The sequence below is a fragment of the Numida meleagris genome, chromosome 6 (assembly GCF_002078875.1).
Source record: "Numida meleagris isolate 19003 breed g44 Domestic line chromosome 6, NumMel1.0, whole genome shotgun sequence".
In the NCBI taxonomy this organism is placed as follows: Eukaryota; Metazoa; Chordata; class Aves; order Galliformes; family Numididae; genus Numida; species Numida meleagris.
Genome location: NC_034414.1, coordinates 35,425,309 through 35,441,296, shown reverse-complemented (window position 1 = coordinate 35,441,296; position 15,988 = coordinate 35,425,309). Strand labels below are relative to the sequence as shown.

The following is a 15,988-nucleotide window of genomic DNA, read 5'->3' as shown; positions in this document are numbered from 1 at the left end:
GGCTGGTGATGTGCCTGGTGTGGGTCGGTACAGATCTTGAGACTGCAGGGATCGATTTGGCATTCCCGTGCAGTGAGTGTGCATGGTATGACGGGCTGATTTTATTTTTACATACATCTTTTTAACTGACAACATTCTGGGCAGTGAGTGGTGGTATGGGTGACTCCAGTGTGCACAAACGTGGTGGCTGGCATTTGCGTTTTGAACCCCTGGCTGCCCAGATAGGACAACAGCAAGTGCTCAGTATAATTGGTGAAGATCTGCACAGGGAAATAAAACCTGAAGAGGTGCATGAGTGCTGGCATTTTGGAATGAGGGGAGGAGAGACTGCTGGTATCTTGGGTTAAAAGAAGGGTAAAGCTTATTGAGATTCAGGGGGAGAGTGGTGGGAGAGTAGAAAGGCGCATAAAGATGAGTTCAGCTTGGGCTTCTATACTTGGATATTTTTCAGGAGTTTTGATTCACAGTTTGTAATCTCTGTTTAAGTTGGGGCTAATTTTTATAGAGTTAAATGTTTGTAGCTGTCGCTGGGACTTCTGATCAACTTTTATTTTAATCTTATTTGCCAGAAATATTCAGTCAGGCTGCAGTGTATGTCTTGGTGTATTACTGTATGGTACGTTTCCACATGGTATGTAACATTTGCAACTCATGTATGAAATAACAACTGTGACATAGAGGATAGATTACTTCTGGCTGTGTACTGAAGGATGTTTCGTGCTTTTTTTGCCCTTTTTCCAATTGGATTGACACAATGAAAAGGGGGAGGGAGAGGCCAGTTTGATGTTACATTGAGTCTGGTGATAAATAGAAAACTTGTTCTTGGGCACAGGATTGGTTTCATCGCTGGTAAAATACCTGAGTTACTGACTAGTTCATTATATTATATTGAACACGCCAAAAACTTTGTTAGCCAGTGTAGGATGATCCTCTTTTAAAAAGCAGAACATGCTGGTGGAGTGACAGGTTAGCAATGCCTCACAAGAATGTTTTCAGGGTATGGGATGTTTGTTCTATTTGGTTTGTAAGGGAGCAGAACTTTAAAAAGGTGCAAAGGATATCTGTACTGCAAGCCAAAATGTATGAAATTTCTGTGCAGATACACTTCTTTTTTTCTGAGCTGTTTTGGAGTATTCTTTGAGGAAGAGGCATTTAAAATACCTGGAAAATGAACCATCGCAGTCATCTCTGTCTGATTTATGCCCTGAGAGTGGACTCTATCTGCCAAACAAGACTCCAGCAGAGTCTGCACCTGTGAGGGCTTCTGCTGCTATATTTCTGTGCTTGTGCACTTCAGTGGAGTTGAAGGCTGGTTGTAGCAATAAATAACCCCGTACTGTCATAGCCATCATGATTTTGGGGGAAAACAAATATACTTTTTCTAGGATTTCAGGACATGTTCAGCAAAACTTCACTGGATTCAGCATATATGTTAATGGAAAATGGGTCGCTAAAGTCAACCTGCACCTGTTATAAGTCAATTTAATGTTTTAACAAAGAATTAAATTTCGCCAAACTTCCCTTGTGACAGATAAACACGTCGGCACATTCAGTTTGATGTATTTTGGCTGTATTAGATAAACAATATCATCTACAGCATTGTTAAGAATAAAGCAATGCTCAGACATATTGAAGTTATTTTTAGGATTTAGGTCAGTGTTTATACTTTTCTGATGCTTATGCACTTGCCTCGCTATCCCACCAGTTTTCAAACCTGCAGATAAACCCTTGCAATTTGCAAGGTTGCATGTAAAGAAAGTAACGTACTCAGGTCCTTGTAGTGGAGCTAAGTTTCTCTTCTGATGTAAGCTTTCAGAAATGAGCTGCACTAGTCAGGAGTTGTGGGTGCTGGGGATGAGTGGGCTGGTAGCACTGGCAGTGCGGCTCAGGAAGTGGCTGGTTTACATTTCTCAACAACTGAATGTAGCTCTTTGTTTCCTGGAACAGTTCTTGTCAAGTGGAGATAGAGATTAAAGTGATTACAATAAGCATGGAAGCAAATTCAAGTACTTTTTAACATGGCAAATCAATGTTTTCCAATACCTGTGTTTTCAAAAATGTCTCAAATGCTTTGCGTTGCTGAAGCAGTGATTGTGTTTCCAGGCACTTTTCTCAGGGCATGTTTTTTTCTTTAGTTATATCAAGCATTGTCCTCAAAACATCGCAGAAATTATTCAGCATTCCCAGAAGACATTGTCTTGTCATTTCTTCCACACTTCTACAAATGTATACTGTGTTGTAATTCTTATCAATGCCACTGTTATGTATGAAGGTTGTGGGTGGTCACATTATTTGTGTGAATATTTTTCAGAACAGCATGCCCCAAACAAAGATTATGCTAGATTTTGTTTAGGTTTTTATTGCATTTAAGCTTTCTTGCTTTTTCAGAGAGTGGGTGACTTTTCTGAAATTTGGAAATCGAGAACATTAGATAAGCATTTTGCTAAGTCTGACTAGAAAACCAGTAGTTTGGAAAGGTTCCTATGGCAGTAAACAAGTACTTTGTGTGAGCATTTTTGTTTACAAGACATTGAAACATGACCTTTTTGTTTTGCAACATGAATGGAAGTGATATTTGTTCACTAGCACAGTATCAAAATTAATGACAAAAAATGACAAAACCTACGTGGAATCTGCAGTATAGGAAGATGCACTTGAATGACAGCTTTATTAAGTACTTGTGTAAATGCTGCCAAATATTCATTGATAGAAGAGCGACATCATTTTCCTGGGGCAAAATGCTTCTTCCAGAACACGGTTAACCACTGAGCCTGAAAGAGAGACATCTTCTTTCAACATCTCTGATTTCAGAATCATGTTTCTAAGCTGAATAATTACATACAAATGTACAACATGACTGGAGGTTTTCCCAGTCTGAAATTTTCATCGGTAATTAGAGCAAGTGGATGGTTGTGTAATGATCTGTTATTTTTCACTGTTGTTAGTCCAACTCATCGTTAAGATTCTTCATTGCTTTTTGTTATTTTGGATAAGCATGTGATGCAAATGTGTACATTTTTATTTAAGAAGGAAGATAACTTCATTTGTCTGGAATTGAATCCCTTCATAACACAGAATAGGCGTGACAACATACAAGTACTCAGCTGTGAGGTTTAATTTCTGGTGCATGTTTTTCACATGATAGTACACTTAAGAACAGATATTAATATTTACAGTTCTGCTAGAAATAAAAGTCTTAGAATCTTGGATCTCCTCCTCTATGACCTGGTTTTCTGTGTGCTCTGGGATGTGCTAATTTTTTGTCTTGTAGCCTTTCCTTGTACCCTGCTTTTTGACATCACTTTTAGTCGCCTCTTCTGTAAGCTTGGTTTCAAATTTCCTGCTGCTGACCAATATAACCTAACATTGCAAAACATCTTGCAAAGAATGCAGGAATGCTGTATTCTTATGGCGGGTTACTCGTTTTGGATGGGAAGCTATCAAATCTATTTGATGCCAGAGAGTAATTTTGTCCACATTGATTAATTACTGGTTAATTCAAGCACGTGTTTGTATGCGTTTATAGATGAGGCTCTTGTTTCACAGCACCTAACAGTTCTCCTCTCTGAAGGTTAATCCATTCATTATACCAGTGCTTTTGATGCTGCAATGCCCTAAAATTATTTGTATGGTTTTTTTTGAAATTACATGAAAGCAAGCAGTGAAAGGGTACATGAAATTCCCAACTTCTGTTGAATGAGAGTACGAGAATGATTAGCAACGGCTGTACATAAGATGTTTAGAGAGGGGTAAATGTATACTAGGACACAGCAGATACCTGCCATTGCTTCACATGGCTCTGTAGAGCAAAAATATGGAAGGCTTCTGTGTGTAGAGAAAAGACTCAAGTTGGCTTAATGCAGAGGATGATGCCACACAAAGCATATCGAGGTACTCAGGTATTTATGTTGACGCTGATTTAGCTTTTCTTTCTCTGCGAGGCAGACTTTGTTTCTGTATGTTTGTTGGTAACAGTTTGTAGAAGTAGCTAAGTAAACAAAGACTGCTCTGTCTTTTGAGTAATAATAAGTATTTTTTTATAGTATTTGAATATTTCCAGTTCTGCAGCATGTTCATGCTTGAAGTCCATGCTGATATGAGCTGGGATTTTAGTTTCTGGCCCTGAAATAATCAGAGTTTATTTCTTATCAAGCTACCACAATTCTATCACTGTTGTTTGTTTAGATTAGATTATTTATGTATGTACTATAACTCTTAGCTAAGTTACAGCTAAAGATAACTCCACCTTTCATTCCCTGGGCAGTGGGATCCCCTATATGAAGTTACTATGAGGTTTTTCCTGCACTTTTTGATTTCTTGAGATCTCCATCCCTACTTATGTTTGCATTCTAGCATAAAAAAATACATTGTAACTACTGGACTTTCACTATTGGCTGTTTTTCATTAAAAATAGCTGAGTTTGGCAAGTGTTTTAAGGTGGGTTTTGGCCCAGGAAGCAAAAATAAACATCCTCCTAAGTTTCTCTTGTCAGAAGTAAGCCTGAGGGAGCCGGGTAGAAATTCTGTTTGTTTTGAAGACAGTCTAAGCAGGTATGTGAAAGTAGTTAAAATAAGCCTAAGCATTGATTGTCTTGTCATGTGCTTGGCTCAAATGCACGGGTAATGATCATCCCATTAAACTTTTAAAACAGTGCTGCAGGAGTAAAATTGATCTGAACTGGTAATGACTGTAACTAAACGTGTCAGGCTGGAAGACTCTCTCTTAAACATATCAGTTTACTTGTGAGATAGGTGACAACAAAGCCTGCTTTATAAGGTGGAAAAAAAAAAACATACATGAAGTCAGTTAAAATGCTGCTTGCGTCACAACCAAGGACAACTTGAAGCTAATGACTGTGCTTCAGTTCTGTTTTCAGCAGTATGATGAAAATGACATTGATTGTGTAGTCAGCCCAGTGGCAGCTGTTATGAAAATACTGCTAATAATTACTGTTTATTTTTTTACTACTACTCATTTTTTATTGTTATTACACATTACTGATAATAATCAACAGTGATCATTCCTTAGAAGAACTGTGTCTTTCTTACTTCTCTGCTGGACTAATATTTGGAAGAGTGAATCCACAGTTTATGATCTTTGTTTTATATCAGATTTAAGGAACAGTTATTGTAATATTTTTGAAATGAGAAAAATATAAATAATTAGAAAGATGAGTTATACAGCATTTTATTTTCTTCACTGTGCTGTAAAGAACAGTTGCGTATATCGTCATTCAAGTGTTGTTTGCAGATAGCTCAGGGTAGTCTGGTTCTGTTGGTACGTGTTTCATTCAATGAAATTTCATTTTTATTTTTGCACATTTCTGTTTCAGATCAAGAAGGATCATAATAAAAGCATTAGAGAGAAAGAAGAGTGTCAGGGGACTATCAAATAGCTCAACATTTTAAAACACGGATTTCATCTAAACGTCAGTGCTGCTTTACCTTCTTAGGTTGTACTTGCTTTGATTCAGTAGTGTGAGAGATGTTCTAGACAATAATACGAGCGCAGGCTGGTGTAACATTCTGTTGTGCTGGAGTGGCTCACCACACGGCAATGTGATGCCTCTAATTAAAGCAGAGTTGCACCTGTGTCAGGGCTGTAAATGTTTAGTTTTGATGTTTCTTTCTCTGCATAGAAATTGCCTAGTAACATACTGTATGCATAATAAGGGTATATTTAATATTAATTAATCCCAGCTCTTCTCTATATTCTGTGCTTGCATTCTGTTTTGCGTTGTGTTATATGCACCATGCCTTCTGCGTTGCTGTCCAACAAAAGCAATATGCAGTAGTAAATTTTGATTCCCTGCATTCTTATCTTTCTTCTCAGAAGGTTGTATGCCTGTGTTCTTTTCTTGTTTTTACTTCTGAATCTGGTGTGCAGGTTTACGACATTATAAGCGTGGGTTTGGGGACATGTATTTTTGAAGAGGGTAGGGAATATAGTGTTTTGTGCATAGCTTTGTGGGACCAAAGTTTGCATGTTGGTCAGCACTGGGAGGATCAGTTCTGTGATTGGTGCACTGTTCTCAGTTTCTGAAAAACTAAATCTTCCATAATAAACAATCAACCTCTGTAATTCAGAAATGATGTAGTCTTTCCTTTCAGAAACGCTAGCATTCCTAGCTGATAGCAGGCATTCATTACAAAGATCAGTAACTACACTGCAGTATTTTTCTTTTTTACACAAATACTAATGAAAAATCCAGAATAACTTTTGTGGAACAATATAAGCTTTGACTAATATTAAAAGGAAGCATCCTATAAATTGGCAGTGGAGTTGTGAGCAAGATAGTTGACAGAGCATAGACTTGTCCAGGTTGTAAAGTGCCTTGGGAGTTCTTTTTGTGTGACTCTTTGCTCCAAGAAGGGTGAATTCAGGCTGGGTTGCTTAAGACTCTGTTTAGTTTAGTCTCAGACTGAGAGCAAAGGTTCTACAACCTCTCAGCACCTGTTGCAGTGGCTGATGATCCTTAGAGAGAAAAAACTTTTTCTACCCAGTTGGAACCTTCCTTGTTTCAATTTGTGCTATTTGTTTCTTGTATTATTCCCTCCCACAGACCTCAGTAGGAAAAGAATCTGCCATCTTCGTGCTAACCTTCTCTTGTGAGAGCTGCTGTTAGATTCCCTTGAGGCTTCTCTTTACCAAGCTAAACATGTCAGGCTGGTGGATACCATAGCTCCACCCATTGACTTTCTTCTTCTGGGGAGCCCCAAGCTGGAGGCACTAGCCCAGACGTGATGTAACAGGTGCCAGGCCCTTCAATCTGCTGGCTGGCCTCTTCGTAGTACGGCTTTGAAGTTTATGCAGTGACCAGGACGCGCTGGATGCTTGGTTAGGACAGCTGTGAGCAATCCTGCGTAATAACGGCTATTTTGTTTTCATCTGTTTAACTGTCAACTTCGCTTTGCAATACCTAATGAAGTTAAACTATGTATTTTCTTTCTGTGTAGAGAAAGGAAAAAAAAAAAACAACAATGAAAATGTTAGTGATCGCTTCAATTTTTGCTTTGACCAAAGGTAACTAAATGCAGCACCAGCTGTTTCCTAACCACCACTGAAAATGGAAATAATGAATGGGAAATCTTTGGGCCTTATAACTATTGCAAATAAAGATTCTTAGAAAAGACGTTTAGGTTACTTGGAAATGCATATGTACCTTTAACCTGCTTTCAACTTGAGTCTTTTAAAGACGGATTGAAAAGTGGTTATATTGAAAATAGCATGCAAACTGCGTTTCATATCCTGCCAGACTTGGTTAAAGTTAGAGGTTTAAGAAATGTTTTTGTTCACTGATTCCTGTATTAAAATTATTTCTGGAACTTAGGATGTATTAATAATGTTCATGTCTTGTGATATCTATAGTATTGTGCATGGCTTTTTCAGAACAGGTGAATCACCTTTGACATCTCTGGTGGTTGTTGACATAGATATGAATGCTGTCATGATTAATATAATTCCAGTTTAAAATAACAAATATTTTGCACCCGTGCTTTTTTTTTTTTTTAGACATTGACGTTGTTATTTTGTGTTGAACAGACACTTTTATCTAATGTGCTTTTTTGAAATTGATCTTTGTATTAACTTTTTTTTCTAGGAAATAGAGGTCTTGACATCTTTTATCCAAGAGCCTGGAGTGGAAAGAGTTTTTACAATGAGAAAAAAATCATCTGCAAGGTAAGTTAAGGTCTGGTATCTGACAGTGATCTGTTACCTATTCAGTTGAAGGGAAAAAATTACCAAACTTCCTCTCTGTATGTGCATTGAAATGATTACGCTGGCAGTAGGTGTTTTAGAGATACTAGACATCTGGTAATTTCAGTGCTGAGTGGTGACAAAACTGTGCTCAAGTACTCAATGAAATATGTAATTGTACAGATTTTGTATGTTAAAAAAAAATGTGATGCTAGAGTTAAGTTCTCAGAGTGTTCATACTCTGAGGAGTACGATAACTAGTAAATTGTGAACATCTGCTTACCTGGGCAGTTTAAATATGTATGTATATTTATCTCTACTTACCATTTTATACTGTGGTGTCTTGTCAAGCTGCCTGGTATTTCAGGTAAATTTAAAATGTCAGTTCATTACAGTAAGTTCCTTTGTGAGCAAATTTTATATTAAGATGTTTAGAATGTAATGAAGGTAACCTTTTACTGTGCATTTGATGACAGCCTGAGTGCTGAATTATTTAGATTGCTTTGTATTGCCCACTAGACTGTTTGTTAGGTCATTTTACACTATAATATTGTTACTACATGGGAAAAAACGCATGTTCAGGGAACTATGAATAGGATTATTTGTTTGGGAGTTAACAACATGGCTGACATTTTACCAGAATCTCCTCAACTATTTTTGTTTGCAAAGCCTACAGAATATTATATTCTGTTGTTTGACACTATGTGGCATTTAAATAGGGGGGAAAAGGTGTAATTAGATGCATTTTTTGTCTTAATTTGCTTCTAGCTGTGGCTATCTACAATGTGGTAATTCACAGAATAGTCTGAAATAAGTAGAATCAAACAACTTTGACTGAATTTGTTCTTGAAACCCTTTTTTCAGTTTGTCATGGTTTTTAAGGAAAAAAAAGAGAGACACAATTAGAGGTTGGTTTTTCTTTTCGCCTTGCTTGACATTGAGTCTAGATCAAGTGTTTGAAAAAGATGTTAACATTTAAGTTTGTGGATATAATCAATAAGAATTCTTAGGTTTAGGTTACTTCCATTCTTGCACTTAATTCTAGATCACAAAATCCATCCTATTTGGGGCTGATTGATCATTGTTTTCAGGCATATGCTCAGTCAGGTACTAGAAAAGGTCACTTGATAGGAAACATGATGAATTAAAATAGTTCAGTGGGAACTCTGATGTATTCTGAACTACATGTACTTGGCACATTATATCAATATCATATTTACCTAATTTCCAAAAACATTAAATGTTACCACCTAAACAAAATGACTGTAGTGTTTTTGAAAATTTTAAGCTTTCCTTTAAAAAGTATTTTGAAATGTTGGATGTAATGTGATTGCTGATTTTCTTGTAACCTTTTTGTTTTCCTGTTTAGGTGTTCAAACTTCTGACTCAGTCATCAAATATTAATGGAAAAAAAACCTGATTAATTAACACAGTTCTGTCAGTATGTTGCTTGTTTTTTTCTTTTAATTCTTTGGTGTTTGATGAGGAAATATTTGAGGAAAATTTCAAGGAATGGAGTTAGCTCACAGTTTACTACTCAATGAAGAAGAGTATAATCAGCTTGGTGAATATCAAAAAGCAGAGTTCATTTTTGAATGGTTACAGTTTTTGGAAAAGCTTTTACCAGTTACTAGCAGGGTAAGTAGAATGTGACTTGAAGAAAAGCATGTTGTTTTGTCTTGTCTTTTTCTTTAAAAAAATGTTTTATTCCATTTCCTTTGCTTCTCGTCTTTTACATACTGTTGTAGATGGAAACTACTACCCTACATTCATAAGAAAGAAGCAGGAATGCGTATTTATTGATACAAAACAGTGACTTAACAATTGCAAATAAGACAGTGAATTAACAAGATTTGAGATGGTAGGATATACTTAATTATTTACTTCATAGAGGGTATGGTAAACACATATAGGATACCCTCCCATTAAGTCATGAGGTTCAGAGTGGACCCACTTGCACCATGGAGGTAAGGAGCTTCAGCATGGCTGGATCTTCTCCTAGCCCCCAGACTTAGTCAGTTATTTACATCTGAGGGGTTACATGTACACAATCAATCTAAGATTGAATCTTAGTGAAGCTGAGAAAGCTATAAACAAACCATTAGTCACTTACTGAGGATCTGCATCAGCAAGCTGCCTTGATGTCAAGGTGTAAAGGATTTCTGCACAAGTGTCACCTCAAGAAACATCCCTATTCGAGGGGAGATCTTGTGCAGCCAGATGCCATGCAGGAGAACTAAAGGGGCTGTTGGGCTGCTCACTATTTATGGGGTAAGATAATTGACTCATAGTCATGCTTTTTTTTTTCAAGCACATACTTAAGTGGCCCTCAGCTGTTGAATCTCATGTCTGCTCTTAGTTCTTTCAGCCCCTCGCTTTGAGACAGATCTGTGGTTGTTAATCTGTCTTAGCAATAGTGTTATCAGTGTTCTTGCTCATTGTGCAAGACCTTGTATGCAAGTCCAAGCCAAAGGAGGAAGTGTGGGAAGAAGCTGGGGGGAGGTGGTGTGGAACATATGGTTGCAGGTACTGTATGGCATAAGAGGCAACAGTCTGTGCCTTCTAATGGGATACTGGCACTGTGGAACAATAGCCGGTAACAAAGAAGGAAAATTGGCTCACCCCTTCCAGCAACTGGTGACAGCTCAAGAGGAGTACAATCTCTATCCAGAGAGATGCTGCTCCCTTAGCTGAAACCCTGAAATGAGAGAGGAGAGGGGATCCAGGCTCTACCCCTTTCCAGTCACTCAGGTGCATTGCTTGCATCTGAGCTCCCTGGGTTAGTCATGCCTTCTCACCTGGTGCTCAATCATTAGTTCAGGCTGTGACCTGGCAGTTCTGCTGCAGGTACACATACTGAAAGTATGATCAATTGATAGTAATTTTGTAAATGTTCCAAGATTTTTGTCGAAGTCTTTCAGGTGAGAGAGCCACTCGTCCAGTAAAAGGAATTTGAGGGGAAAAAAGCCTTGCTTTTTTTTTTTTTTAAATTCTTTAACTTGGTTTGTTGCTGCAAGACCTTGCAACCCTGTTGTAAATAACTCCTACTTCCACCTACAATGACACAATTATTTTATAGTTCTCTAGTAAGCAAGGATGTAACACTTTTATTATTATTATTTTCCTAATCAAGTGATAGGAGATGGGTGTACATCCAACTCTCCAATTATTTCTTTCCTTGCTTCGTGTATATTAAATAGGATATGTGGGTAGTTAAGAGTAAACCAATCTAGATGATGTTATTTAAGAGTTATGTTATTTGTGCTAAAATTCCTAAAGAAAATGCATTGTCAATAGAAAAAAAATGAGATGAAAGTACTCTATACCTTCTTGATACTCTGCTGAAGTTCTTCTTCAGTACTTAAATTATTATGAATTTTTAATACACATTGCTTCCTTTTAAAGAAAACATAAAAGGAACATGAAATAGCAATTTTGTTTCTAGCAACATTTAGTAAATGTTCCAATGCCATATGGAAAATACTCTTGAAATTCTACTACAAAATTATGTTCTGAAAAATACAGACTTTTTTGAGATGGCTCTTCCTTAGGTAGAAAGGTTCAGTAAAATGAACATTTTACTAAGAATGTCAATGTATCAGAATGATAATAGGAAAAAAAAGAAGATTGTTAGCATTAATTATCTGTTAACATTGAAATTTAACTGCTACTGATTTTATTTCCAGACTGATATAAAAGAAAACCAGAAGAAACTGGTTGAACAATTGACTTCTTTATTAAACAATTCACCAGGACCTCCTACCAGACGGCTTGTTGCCAAGAATTTAGCTGTACTTTATAGCACTGGAGACACTTTCTCTGTTTACCAAACAATTGAAAAATGCAATGAACTCATTCGGAGTAAAGATGATTCACCAAGTTATCTGCCTACGAAACTGTAAGTATTTTTTGTTGATCTCCAGACTTCAAATCCAGTAACAACAGAGACACATGATAAGATGTGAATGTAGGGGAGGGCACGCTCCCTCATTTCTGCCTGTTGTCCAAACAAGCTTTGTGCCATAAAACAGAGAGAGGGTCCTTGATTAGAATAATTATTGTGGGTGTGCCCATATCTAACAAGTAGCTTTTTTTCACCAAAAATCTCTGAACTTTTCAGACTGAGTGCTACAATGAGGAACTGAATTCCTTTGAAAACTGAAAGCAAATTCAAATTGCTTCCTTCCCTCTAGACACTATAAGAATTTTATCTTAGTCATTTAATATATGCTGCGTTCAAGGCAGAATTATGTATGGTTAAGTATTTGTATAGCTTTTTATATATCTCTTTGCATCTTCCCTGGAAAGTTTTGGCTAAGTTCAGCTGCAGGTTGTGAATAAAGTCAGGTCAGTACTTTACAACATAAATTACCCTTTGGAGTTTAATAGCTTAAAATATATTTTTCATCCTTATTTAAAATCTTCTTGTTGCAACTAGTGCAATTCTTGTTGCATACAGCATAAAAACAATCACATTAAACATATTTAAATCATGTTACTTTTGAAGCATTCAACACAATGGTAATCTTATGGCTGATAGGAGTCAGCATGGATTGTATATGTTAGAACAAAATTTGGCTTACCTAGATGTTACTGGATCCCCTAGAAAGAAACGCACTGAGTGATATGAAAGCTAAGCTGAATTAATTTATTTAGAAATGTAGACATGCTAAGTCTGTATGCATATGCTACCATTTAAAGTTATAAATGACCACAGTATGCTTTAAGGTAGTAGAATCAACTAAGGACAGTTTTTGCTTTATGGTTTTTGTGTATGAGGAGACAGAACCAGCTTGCAATGCATATTGTTATATGGAATCATGTCAAACGCTACTTCTAGAAAAGAGATTAAGAAAGCTTTTAACACATATTTTAGCTTATTTTAATAATAGCTTATTTTAACATTAGTATAAGGAAAAGTATTTATCTGACATGATAAATCTGAGTTCACTGCCACAGGATAGATAATGAAAGAAGGAATATATTGGTATTAAATGTTGTATGTGGGCAGCAGGAACCTAAAGAAGACAGTTGGTGATTTCCAACCAGGCAATGAAAATCAGGCCTGAGAGAATAGCAGGAATGGATGACAGAGTATGAGTGGGCAGGTGTTTTAAAAACAAGAAGGCGGCAGTAGTACTACTGAGAAGAGCAACAAAACAGATGAGTACAGCTCCAGGTACAAAATGCAGTGACTGAGCAAATTTCTTAAAGAGTTGAACTGGATATAGCTACTTAGAAACATCTGAAATATTTGTACTTAAATGCCTGAAGTTCAAAAAAGTTTCAAAAAAGAACAGAGGAACGTGAAATATTATTGCAGGATGCAAAACCAAACCTTAAGATATAGAAATATTAGGAATAACTTCTGTCTGGTGCACTGTATATCTTCCACTGTAGTAAAAAGAAATAAAGGTAGAGATAGGGAAACATCATTGTGCATCATTGATTATACAGTATACAAAGCAGATCAGAATCAGTCATTCCCCCTTTGTTTCAGATGCTGATTGTGTTTCTGACAATCCTTTTCAAATGAAGTTTCCTGAAAACAGATTTTTACAAGGAGTCAGTTGTCTTTTCTGATACTATATTGTTTTTTGTTTCTCATTTCAGTTGACCTCTTGTACTGTATTAAGAGTTGAGAATAAGCTCAGTTTAAAGAGTCTTAGTCCTGCAAAGTAAATTACTGCTGCACTACTGTTCCTCAGTAGTGAAATGTGTTAACCTTATAGGTGAGTTTAGTGTGGCACAGAACTCTACTAGTCTCACTTCCTCCAAAGCAACATCTTGCAGCTGAAGCAAGTGGAATGTTGTCAGCGTAGCAAGGGGGATGCTGGAGTCCATTGGCAGCAAGGCAAAAATGACAAAGAAAGACAGAAATGGTGGAGATCCAGAGTCAGAAGGCAGAAAAGTAGCTGGAGGAGAAAGAGAGAAGAGTCAACGTTAAGAATCCTGATTGGCATGAAAACAGTGGTGAGGAGAGTGAACGAGAGATGATTTGAAGGAAAAGGCATGAGTAAATCATGGCTTCAAAAAGGAGGTTTCTTGCAGTATTGATACTGAGACACTAGGCTACGGAAAAGCAATTGGAATAAAAGCTTTTTCTTGTGCAGCAATTAAGTGGACTACTTGGTGTCCAGTGAGGAAAGGCTGCTTTTTTTTTTTTTTTTAATGCTTTCTTTGTTTCGTTTTCAATCTTGTCTAAAGTCTTGTCTGCGTTTGCCATCTGTCCTTGTCAATTTAGCCTACATGCCCACATTGTCTGGTAGCTCACTTTGCAATCATTGTTAGCAAATGCTGATTCACATGGAGATTCCTCTAATGACAGTTTCCAATGAATTGTTTATCTCATAACTTACCACTTTTCTTCTTTTGTGTGGGTGAAAGATGTTTTAGGCCAGCATTTTAAAAGAGAATAGCCTTCATCTTCCACTAAAGTAGAGTGTGATATGAGTTCTGTTATCAAATCAGACAAATAGGTCATGTAGTGTGACTTTAAATTCCAAAGTTTTGAAAATATCCACTAGTATTGTTTTTAATCCATAAGCATTTAAAAATATTTGGCTGATCAGGAAACTTTCATTGCTGATTTCATTGCTATTTTACTACTTTTAAACATCTTAGTTTTGCATTTATTGTTACTACCTCTCCCAAGTACAGTCGTTAAGGAAAAATTTCAGAGAGAGCAATTGAAGTGTCTTTCATATTTACAGTCATTTAAAAAATCAGTGCGGTGTGCTGTCAAGGATGAACAGTCACGGGCAGGCATTTTTATCCTCAAAACATGGGGCATCCTTTGAAACTTTCTTCCCTTCCAAAGAGGCTTCCTTGGAAACTTCTGCAAATTGACAGAATCAGTACCTTACGTGGTTTGGGTTTAGTGAAGAAATATTTATGGGAAAAATTTAATAGCTGTATTCTTATCTTTAGGTAACTAGATGTTACATGTCAACAAATATTGCCAAATTACTGTGTAACACCAATGGATTTATCATGATTAACCAAACATGTAAGAGTGTTTGCAGGTTATTTCATGAAATAATAAGGCAGTCCTGGAGATATTTTTCTTGTGTATGTTTACTAAACATTCCTTACATCAGTTACAGCTTGAAGTATGTATTATTTAGTCTTAAAACTAGCTAAAGGATCAAATGATCAGTGTAGTGATAAGGTACTGCAATTGTAGTTTTATGCCCAGCCACACCACAGAAAAGCTAAAATCCAGAATGTTGGTATGTGCCAGTACGGATAAAAGCAGTAATGAAAAATGTTGCTTTAACAAAATTTGAATTTTTGTTTTGATAAGAGAATAAAGATTATCAGTTTTATTTTTCTTACTCATATCACTTAGGAAATTACAGTTACTATTCACTGCATTTTTCCAATTAAAAATATGTTCAGTATGAGATTTTAAAACTCCATAAGTAGTACTTGAATTCAGCTGGGGAATAAGTAAAAAAAAAATGTTTTCTTGGAGGTGATGCTGAGCTGGTCACTGCACATTAGGTAGGTCTGGCCAAAGAGCAGAAAGGTGGTTAAAGATATCTGATATGTTTTCCTTGTATTCAACAAATAAGTTTTACTCAGATAAATAGAAAGCCAAAGTGTTTGCCTTAATTAATCATCTAAAGGAGGGCATTATTTAATTAAGCGACTGTTTTTATTTCTTTTTTTTTTTTAATCAATATTTAGCAATTTTTGCTTTTGCTAAAGGAAATACTTAGGGCATGCAGAGCACACAGACTCCAGTTGTCAAGTTATTTCTCCTGGAAACTAAATTCAGAATCTGTGTATAATGACAAGAATATGGATTTAGACTTTTTTCTTTCCTCCAGGGTGTTTCCATGGTATGTATGACTGTACATACCTGCCAGAATTTTAAGTATTTGACAATTTGCAATCTTCCAACCATCATGTTGTAAACAAACTCCTCCTTGTCTGCTTCTAGCAGCATGTACAGTAGCATGATGTCATAGACAGTGTGATGCAGGCCATTCTTAGTTAGAAATTCATTGGTAAGGCTTGAGACTGGATAATGAAAAATGTTTTTCAGTAGCACAATGTATTAGAGATTTATTTTCCCAACCCCTGTATCCTCAGTTCTGCTATAGTGTGAGTGTGTGTCCCACACTCATCTTTTCTTTTTTTTGTCCTTTTGATAATCCACTTACACTTTTGAAACATTCTATTTAGTTATTTTGTTATTTGCCAATTGATTACGTTAGTTTTAATCCCTTTCATCTGTTGTTGCATCCATTTTCATGCATTTTTGGATTTGCTTTTGTTTTAG

The 15,988-nt window shown here is 36.5% G+C and overlaps 1 protein-coding gene and 1 long non-coding RNA gene across 7 annotated transcripts in view; one reads left to right on the top strand and one right to left on the bottom strand.

Annotated features, from left to right (window-relative positions):
* Nucleotides 1–15,988, top strand: part of HEATR5A (HEAT repeat containing 5A) — a 63,013-nt gene that overhangs the window by 899 nt on the left and 46,126 nt on the right. For 5 of the 6 annotated variants that reach the window (XM_021403796.1, XM_021403795.1, XM_021403792.1 and 2 more), the window contains exons 2-4: nucleotides 7,601–7,680; nucleotides 9,068–9,336; nucleotides 11,385–11,596. In XM_021403796.1, coding sequence (XP_021259471.1) covers nucleotides 9,211–9,336; nucleotides 11,385–11,596 — 338 coding nt within the window. In that variant the 5' untranslated portion in view covers nucleotides 7,601–7,680; nucleotides 9,068–9,210. Of the gene's footprint in view, nucleotides 1–7,600; nucleotides 7,681–9,067; nucleotides 9,337–11,384; nucleotides 11,597–15,988 lie in introns of those variants that run through there. The other variant, XM_021403797.1, reaches the window with a different exon arrangement.
* On the bottom strand, nucleotides 3–15,981 carry LOC110402106. Its single transcript, XR_002440907.1, has 3 exons — nucleotides 15,566–15,981; nucleotides 10,321–10,396; nucleotides 3–6,948 (listed from the first exon to the last, which is right to left on the bottom strand). It is a non-coding gene; the product is annotated as an uncharacterized LOC110402106 (long non-coding RNA).